Genomic DNA, 10,332 nt, shown 5'->3' with positions numbered 1-10,332 from the left:
ACACAGCTAAAACTCATTTCAGTTCCACGAGCAGTCATTGTTAGCATTCCACTTTGTTCTTGTCAGTTCTCCTCACTGACCTCAGAGATCTGGAGCGCATCACCTCAGGCGTAACTCAGATAAATCGAGCTCACTGAGACATTTGCATCTCAATACAGTGAAGGAGTCATGTTGTAGTTTACTGGTTCACTGCGAGTCACATCTCTGCTTCTGTTAACATCACACAAGCAGAAATATTACACGACGCTGAATTCTGTCGTTCTGCTCTGGAGCCTCAGCTGCAGGGAAATCCCACTTTCTGCCTCATTTAGCTTTGTGTTCGGATAACCGCGCATGCCAATTTGACATGTTCAATCTGGATAATTCAAGGACAAACACCTGGGAAAAATCTACACACGCCTTCATGGTGGTTTGCTGCCTGTACAGTCACTACAATAAAAACAGAAATAAAGTTTTAAAAGGGCTGCATGTCAAATCACAAGCTATGACCGTGTACGTAAATGTGACTTAATTGTAAAACAGAGGAATTTGAAATAAATCTATAATTACAGCTAGCAAGAATATTTCCCCAAACACATAAGACAATACATTAGTCTTTAAACAAGAGGAAAAAAGATCAAACTAATTTCATCCTGTTAGACATCAAAGGTCTTACTACACTATAATCAAACAAATCAAATAATGAATTAATTTGGTTAGTTATCTTAGCTAGCACGTTTGACCCTCGGATGTTTTCAGTGTCTTAATCTTAATCTTATTAAATTAAATCTTGTCAAACTTTTAATCTTACTGAATTAATTTGATGTAAAGCACCTTGACAGTTGGACTTTTAAAAAATAAGATTTTTAAATTAAACCGAATTCATTTTTTAAAAATACATTTTAAAACGATTCGGATGAAACAAATCCTTGATAAGTGCCATAATAAATAAAAAATGAGACCAAGACATCCTCACAATAATTCCATACATGTGTTTATTTTCTTGTGTTAATATTTATAATAATTACGCTTCAGTTCAGAAAATCCATCCGTAGCTGAAATCGAAAAGTCTCTATTTTTCGTCCACGGCTACTCTCAATCCTCTTTAACATGTCCTCTTTGATGTCTCCGTGTCTCCATGTTGGTCGATTCTCCTTCGCCTTTGTAACCATTGTCAGTAAATGACGTTATCAGCTCGAGTAACAGTTCGTTAATGAAAACGGACTTGATATAAGCGTGCACAAATTACCCAGAATCCACTGTAGCAACCTATCAGCTTTTCAAAATAAAATACTTTTAAAATGATCACATTTGAGTTCATCAAATAGCGTGAGTTCAGGTTGGGTTTTTATTCCTCCGAGTCCTACGTGTTGTTCTGCTAGCTAGTTAGCAAGGTAGCTAATTAGCACAGCAGCTAGTTAGCAAAGGAAATACACTGTATTACCAAATACACTGTACTGTACCAGTAACACTGTTCAGGTACACACTTCTGTTTTGCTTTGCAAGGGAAAGTCAATAACGGCTTCATGTTAAAAACATTACGAAAAGGACCTTCGTGGTCCTTCCTGACATCACAAATACTGTCCCATTGGCTGAAATTCATCACATGGTTTCCTACAATGTTTAAATAAAAGTCCTGTCATACTGACGCGAGATGGAAAAATTTTATTCATTTCGATAAAATAGCTAACATTTAGGACGTGCCATTGATGTATGCTAGCTCAACATAAATCAAACGCTAGCTAATATCATAGTAAAATAAGGAAATATATACAGCTAGCTAACAAAAAAGCAACACATCTGGCTAGCCTGGTAGTTAGCTGCTATCACGAGTATTCAATAAAATACACACAGAACTGAAATCAACTTTGTAACCATTACGGTTCTCGAGTCCTTTTTGTAAAGATGATGTCAGGAAGGATGGCCACGCCCACAGGTTCCATATACAAACGAGAAAAAGTTCCTCCCAGACATCAAGAGCTGGAAATAAATAAAAAGTAAATGAGTTGTAAATATGAAATGCGTTCATGAGATCCAGACAATAAATTTGTTTTTCATTTTTCATTCACTTCATAATCGTTAATGGAAAACTGTTAAATATTTTCACTTTTTTTTTGAACGGTGCATGCAATAGATAATAAATAAATCACTACATTGTACAGTATTAAATATTTACATCCTTTGTACAGATCGTTGATTTTTACCAGCGGTCGTAAAACACGACAGCTAACGAACAGAAATAAATATTGAATAAATAAATTTCACATTTGATTTTTTTTGTGTGTAACTCTAAAATGATTGGTTACGCCACTTCAGAATAATCATGAATAATGTCCAAAGTGGGCACTTTGACTTGCTAATGACATCACTTCCTGTTTATTCAAAGGAATTCTGGGAACTCTAGACTAGACATGCAAATCTAAATACTTCACCGAGTCCCTGATAGAAGTGACAGAAGTGCTGTGTCGAAGCCCCGCCCCCAAAAATGTGTTGCTACAGCCTTCGCTTTGCTCACGACGACGCGACAATCAAATAAACACAACAACAAAGCCGGAAAACAGGTGTCTTACTTCATAATGCATTTGATATTTGATATGAATGTAAGAGTGATTAAAGCTATGAGCACTAGCCCTGCCTTTCATCATAGCCCCACCCACTTCTTTCATCTTAAACCAATCAGAAATTCAGCAGCTTTTCTCACTCATCTCAGAGTGCAACAGCAAAATAACATTAAAATGGGCCTTGTTCCAATCCTGCTCTCAGCGCACAGTCGCCGACTTCCCCTAGGTCAAATCCCCACTGCCATCTTAAGGGCTTTTAACCAATCAAATGTAATTTGTTAAATAAGACCAGGTCTCATCAGTCAAGTGGACTTCCCATTATCTAGTGGACAACATATCTTGGACAATATCATGGTCTAAACAATATCTCCCACTATATAGTGGACTACATCTAACACAATCTAGTGCACTAGCGCTCCCTCAATCTAGTGGACTACATTTCCCATACTCCAATGATATGCAAATAGTATTCCACTATCTAGTGACAAACCAAAGTTGAAGAGGCCAAGGTCAAGTAGACTAAATACCCCTATCCCCTCTTTAGTGGACTAGATCCCCTAATAACTAGCACTCAAGCACACTGGATCTCCCATCTAGTGGACTACATCTCCTACAATCTAGTGGACTATATCTACAAATTAGTGGACTGACTCATATCTACCATTTCTACCTGACTAGATCTCCCATTTTCTGGTGGACCACAACTGACACCAACTAGTTTACAACTCCCACTGTCTAGTCTACATCTCTCACTATCTAGTGGACTACACCTTCCACAATTCCAGTTAATAACCGTCACTGATATCTCCCACTACCTAGGGGACTAGGCAATCACAATCTAGAAGACTACAAATCCCAAAAATGTACCGAACTTGATCGTGTTCTACTATCTAGTGAACTGCATGTAGTGGACTACATCTCCCAAAATCCAGTGAAATTTAGTCCATAACTATCACTGAAATCATCCAGTATCTAGGGGACTAGATCAGCCACAATGTAGAGGACTACACATTCCAATATCTAGTGTACCTGATCTTCCATACTCTAGTGGACTCCATCAAACTATTTGTTTACATCTTGTTACTGAAATCTCTTATTATCCAGGGCTCTAAATAACCATCAATCTAGCGGACTTGCCCTGCCATTTTCTACCTGATTAGTTCTCCCAATATCCAGTAGACTACATCTCCCTCAGTCTAGTCGGATTTAGTCTATAAACATCATAGAGATATGCTACTACCTAGTGTACTACATCTAGTGAACGACACCTCCCACAATCCCATGCTATTTAGTCAATAACCATCATCACTCACAATCTAGGGGTCTAGAACTCATAATCTAGACGATAGCTTCCTCTTGTCTGCATCTCCCATTATCTCTTTTACTACAGTCCACATTTTAGTGGACTACACCTCCCTACAACTCCACTGTTTCTACTCCATAACCATCATTGATATCCCTCACTATCTAGGGGACTAGATTGCCCACAATATAGATGACTACACATCCCAATATCTAGTGGACTTGATCTATCATTATCGGCGCAAACCTTCTGACAATCTAGTGGACTACACCTCCCAGGACTGCAGTGTTTCTAGTCTTTAACCATTAGGGGACTAGATCACCAACAATCTAGAGGATTACACATCCAATAATCTAGAGGATTACATCCCACTATCTAGTGTTTTTAGTCCTGTAGAAGAAGTGCACAGTAGTGTAACACAGGTAAGGGGAAGTCGACAAGGGCACAGTGAATCAGGACGGAGGCGACAAGGAAATGTTAGCAATAAAGACTGTATTAAAAAAGCAGCGTTTGTACGATTAGCCTTATACTATATGACTAGCATTATGTAGTATGATTAGCATTACGCTATAGGATTAGCGGTATGTTGTATGATTAGCATTGTATGTTTAGCATTACATTGTATGGATAGCAATGTGCTGCAGGCGTAGCGGCAGCGCTCACAGGTACAGGTATGACACCCAGTATACGAGGTTGAAGAGGCCGAAGGCGGTGGGGAAGAAGATGCGTGCGTACGAGTCGATCTTGGAGACCCGGATGTGCAGGCGACCGTGACGCCATGCCCCGGAACGACAATCCTCAAAGCAGCAGAAGAAGCTTGTGCAGTCTTTCCCGTCCAGACACTCATAGCCGAACTCCTCGTCGCGCTCCTGCATGTGCGCGGCGTTGTTCATCTGGATCGCCGTAGCCGAGCGGGGACGAATATCCACCGTCGGGTTCTGCTTCATTGGGGACAAAAGGCCAACGATGTCCATTTATACACAAGCACATATACGACTTATATTAACACTAATGCTGAGAGAACTCATGCTAGTGCTGGGCAATGGTAATCACAAAATTTATTTTGTAATGCAAAAAAAAACTCCAAAAAACAAACAAACTCATGTATAGCTAATGTTAGCATTAATCTTAGCTGAACAATCAGCATAACACCAGCTTTAAGCTAACGCTCTGGTTTATCTCATTTGATCTGTCCAGCAGAAGGTTCTTGCTAAAACGCCAGTTAATGTTAGATCTACCAGGAGCGCAGTTGCTTAACATGCTAACTAACATTAAATAACCTACTGTAGCGACAGCTATAAATTGGGCCTAAATTCTGAACTGATTTAACTGTGCAGTGAAACTCTCAGTGTTTACAATAATGAACTCCAATAATAAACTCCAGCGTGCTGCAGATAAAGTTGAAGATGGTCAATAAATCTCTGTGGCCTTACAGTGCTATAATGAACTCTCAGCTGTAACCTCGCTTCACTCTCGCTAATCGCAGGACGTGACTTCGTCCGTTTCGCTGGTCCGCACCGTCACCTTCTCTGACATCTAAACCAGATGCTTTGTTTTCTTTAATCTCCTACACACACTTCCAGAGGGTTCCTCTGACCAAGTGCGTCTTTCTGTAGGTTTACACTCAGTTCACAGAGCTGACCTTTAAAACTCAGATGCAATGCATCATGGGTAAAGCTATCTGTGTGCTGGTATCACGTCCTCGCTCCGCAATAACATTGTAATAAAACTGTATGATATTATTGCTACACTCGATCCTATAATTATCACAAAAATGGGTTTAAAAGTTTGAATATAGTTTCTATATTCAATAATAGCAATAATAGCTGTTTATGAATATGGAAATTACAATCTTAAAAAAAACACCCTTTTTATTTGGTAAACTGATGCTGCGTGGCTCTCATTTGCATACTTGAACCTGATTGGCTCATATTTAATGACGCTTAAAATAAAAGTGTGATTAAATATTGCTAGTCTGTTAGTCACAATACTATACTTATACTATACTATACTTATACTACAACCCCAATTCCAAAAAAGTTGGGACGCTCTAAGGTCATTCTGAATTTGATGGCCGCAACACGTCTAAAAATTTGGGACAGGGCAACAAAAGGCTGGAAAAGTAAGTGTTAGGAAAAAGAAACAGCTGGAGGAACATTTTGTGATTAATTAGGTTAACAGGTCAGTAAGATGATTGGGTATAAAAAGAGTATCTTAGAGAGGCGGAGTCTCTCAGAAGTAAAGATGGGATGGAATCTGGATGGAAGCAGATGTTGATATATAAGATACCCTGTTTATACCCAATCATCTTACTGACCTGCTGAATTGGAGTTGTATATATATACTCTGTATTATACAACACTATATTCTGTACTAAACTGTATTCTACTATATTACACCGTACTGTACTGTACTATATTTTACTATAATATACAAAACTATACTGTACTATCCTAAACTGTACAACACTACACTATACTGCAATATACTGTACTATACTACACTATACTATACCCTATTGTATTACGCTGTACTATATTTTATATATATATATATATATATATATATATATATATATATATATATATATATTCTATATTATATTACATTATATACTGTACTATACTGTATTGTACTGTGTTATACCACAATGCTATGCTATACTATATTCTACTATAACATATTATACTATACAACACTACTATATTGTACTATACTACAGGTTAGTTTGCTACTTGCTTAGTGACTTGGAAGTTTGTGATTAGCGTATTAGCCATATAAGCTAGTCACTTTCCGTCTTATATCATTTTAGCTCGTTAATGTTAACAACTTCTAACACAAATACGCTACACTAATAATTTTGCACCACGCTTGTCTCGACATATGTTTGCTCGACACATGTTTGAGTGAAAAGAATCGATGCTACGATCAAATCAGGCTAATATAATATAATAATAATATAATGATCAAATCAGGCTAATATAATATAATAATAATATAATGATCAAATCAGGCTAATATAATATAATAATAATATAATGATCAAATCAGGCTAATATAATATAATAATAATATAATGAGCAAATCAGGCTAATATAAAGAACTTAATGGGACAGATTTTAATTTGTTAAGTTCTGATCAAAGACGCTGCTTTTCTCAGGTTTTACACTCATTTACATTCACACCAGCATGGTGAAGACTGAACACAAAACTTATCTCTTAGTCTTTAGGAATGTGTTTTGCCCAGCACTAGTTCCATTAAGGGTGCTTATAGGCCCTTATAAACAAAGTGCACTAGTTTCGGTTTAAGTTGCAGCCTAATTGCTTTGCTCAGGGTGACTCGGGTCATGTGACTCCATTCTCAAACAGCGTGTGCAGGAAAGCAGAAGGAAATAAAGAGCAATAAACACAACCTGCAGCTTTAACGGCGTGAAATGAGACAACACCGAGAGTGGAGAGTAAAAACATCTCTCTCTCTCTTTCATTTTTTATTCTAAATATTTCATATACTGTTTTTTTTAAGTTATTCTCCTTGTTTATTACCATGTTCCACATTTCCCCGCAAATTATTTACGGCACACACCTGGTTTTTAAAGTAGACCTTAAATATTTTTTGAGCTTTTTTAAGGCTTTAAACAAATAATTATTCTCTAGAGATGAAGAGAGAGTTAAAAAAAAGGTTTAGAAAAGTCTTATCAAAAACATATTTAAAAAATATTTTGTAAATCTGATTATATTAGGCTTAAAATGATTTTTTAAAAGTATTCGAGCTAAAAATATTTTTTTTTAATGTCGGAAGAATTAATTAAGTTTTAGAACACAAAATTGAAATCTCAATTAAAAATTTACTTCAGCCTGAAAATTATTTCATGTTAGCAAGTACAAATAACTTTGTTTTTACTTTTATAACTTAAAATTAAAGGAAAATTGCTTAATGACTATTTTAAAAGTTAAAATTATTGCCGAAAGATGCAAAAAATTAAAAAAAATAAATAAATAAAATAAAAAAACCTTAAATATTACTATTGAAAGATTGAAAGATAAAACAATTCACAGAAAAATATTTGGATTTTTAAAGGGTAAAAAGCTACAGTAAACAGAGTCATTTAAAAAAAAAAAACAAAAAAAAACAAATAAAAACACTTTTTTGAAAGCTGATGGGCTTTTCTTTTTTTCACTTTATTTAAATGTCTTTTTTTTTTACCTTATTATTATTATTATTATTATTATTATTATTACTATTCAGTCTCCTCTTGACCTGAAAGATATTTAATTACAGACTTGTGAAACTCTTTTTAAGACTTTTTAAAGCACGTTCAGGCTAAAGTGTGTTAGTGAAGTTGTCTTTTTCAGGCTGTTAAAGCTCTGCTGACTCCTTAAACAGTGTCAGGTTAAAGCATCACACACACACACACACACACACAAACACACACGCGAGCGCGCACACACACACACACACACACACACGGGCAGGTCAGTCAAGGAAAAGAGAAAGCCGCCATCTTTAATTAGCAAAACAACTGAGCTCGAACAGGAGAGGGAATTGAAGGTGTGTGTGTTGTGGTGTTTTAGAGGCCGCCTTCTTAGCGCAAGACATTTAGCAGTTATTAGCAGTAGCATGATGCTAATCATGCTTGTGAAAGGAAATATTATAGGTTAGCTTGAACAGAGACAGTGCACACACGAATACACACACACACACACACACACACACACACACACACACACATACACACACACATACACACACACATACACACACACACACACACACATGCAAAACTCGTACACAAGCAAAAATACCTTTGAGGAAAACAGCCGGAGGAGCTTTTGGTCCAAACAGGAAGAACAAAAAGAACACGTCGAATTAACAAAAAAAAAGAGAAGAAAAAAACAAAAAAGAACTCAAAACAAAATTAACTTACTGTACACACACACACACACACACACACACACACACACACACACACACACACAGCACAGACACTAATACGTTTAAAACACTTAAAACATTTCAAACATTTAAAACACACACGCAGGAGGAACATCTGAGAGTCGATCTGAAGATTTTACTCCAAAATCGACTCAAAATTGTTCAAAATTAAACATCCACAACGTCGCCTAGCAATGACATGAAAGGGTTTAGTGTGTGAAGGAAATATTTGAAAGCAGAAAATTATTTTTCCCCTCTAAAATTATTTCTATCTTTCTATTTTATTTCTATTTTTTTTTAAGTTCAAAGAATAGAGTAAAGACTAAAAGAGTTCAAGCTGAAAATAAAAATAATTTGGAATAAAAAAAGGAAAAATGTAAAAAAAAAAAAAAAAAAGAAAAGAAAAAATCGGTTTAAGGTTGTGGACGTTTCATTTTGCTCATTTCAAATTTTATGTTACTTTGAAGACCAACATGTTTTAATAAACGTATCTTAACTTATCTAGTCGTAAAACCCTGCGTCATTTCCTCACCGGGTTTTTCTTCTTCTTGTCTTTGTTCTTGCTCGGTTTGCGGTTGCTCACGAAGTAGTGCAGCGTCCCGTACTCGATCAGTGCCGCGAACACGAAGATGAAGCACACGGACACGAACAGGTCCATGGCCGTCACGTACGACACTTTGGGCAGCGACTTCCTGGCGATGGTGCTGAGCGTTGTCATGGTGAGCACTGTGGTGATTCCTGCACGGAAAGAAGGATAGAGTTAGCACACTTGCTAATGCTTGCTAATGCTAATGCTAATGTATTAGCATAATGTGAGCACGAGCTACACTAGCACAACTGAACTGCTGTCTGTGACCAGCCGTGCTAGCTTCTGCTCAGCAATGAGGTTAGCAAAAGTTTTATTACATCACACACAAGCATTTCTCTAGATGTTCATATTTTAACAAAATTAAATAAAAGACAGCATGTTGCTAATTGCAAGCCCAGAAATGTCTTCTGACGGCAAGCATAGAGAAGAACATCCACGAATTCCTCAGCTCCTCTTGGTAATATTCCGGCTAATCTGCACCTGAGTTAAACGCTGATGGAACCCTGCTGTACTGTATAATTAATGCCTCATTAAGGTATGCATGAGGAACCAGATCTCTGTGTGGCAGGGGAGCATTCACCGAGAAGAACCATCTGCTCCATCACTGAGAGGATCGAGAGCTCTGGGGCTCGAGACCTCTGCTGATATTTTATGAAGAAGAAGAAGAGTGTAATTAGCGAGAACCTTTGCTAATGAATTCGTAGAGAAGTTGGCTCGTTCGTTGATCAGAATCAATCGCTTTCCTCGAGTGCAGTGAGATTACAAATACAGAGAAGAACCAAATATCAGTATTTTTAATCTTGGTTTTCCAAACTTTAAATAAATTTGATACTCATTATAATTCAAGGAATGAACAAGATTACTTCAGTATAGTCTGGTCACTGTGCCATTCTGGACAGGAGCTGCAGTCTGATTGGCTGCCATGTGGGGCAGTGGGGGTGTGAACTGAAGTCCTTCTAGTAAAGGC

The 10,332-nt window shown here is 37.0% G+C and overlaps 1 protein-coding gene across 2 annotated transcripts in view; it reads right to left on the bottom strand.

The window, feature by feature from the left end:
- Nucleotides 1-3,184: 3,184 nt before the first annotated feature.
- Nucleotides 3,185-10,332, bottom strand: part of gabrg2 (gamma-aminobutyric acid type A receptor subunit gamma2) — a 31,747-nt gene continuing 24,599 nt past the window's right edge. Inside the window, exons 7-9 of one of the 2 annotated variants that reach the window (XM_053648547.1) lie at nt 9,309-9,514; nt 8,647-8,670; nt 3,185-4,784 (exon numbers count right to left, since the gene is read on the bottom strand). In XM_053648547.1, the coding sequence (XP_053504522.1) occupies nt 4,503-4,784; nt 8,647-8,670; nt 9,309-9,514 (512 nt within the window). In that variant the 3' untranslated portion in view covers nt 3,185-4,502. The remainder of the gene's footprint in view (nt 4,785-8,646; nt 8,671-9,308; nt 9,515-10,332) is intronic. The other variant, XM_053648548.1, reaches the window with a different exon arrangement.

The sequence above is a fragment of the Ictalurus furcatus genome, chromosome 18, assembly GCF_023375685.1.
Source record: "Ictalurus furcatus strain D&B chromosome 18, Billie_1.0, whole genome shotgun sequence".
Classification (NCBI taxonomy): Eukaryota; Metazoa; Chordata; class Actinopteri; order Siluriformes; family Ictaluridae; genus Ictalurus; species Ictalurus furcatus.
This window is presented reverse-complemented; position numbering and strand designations above follow the sequence as displayed.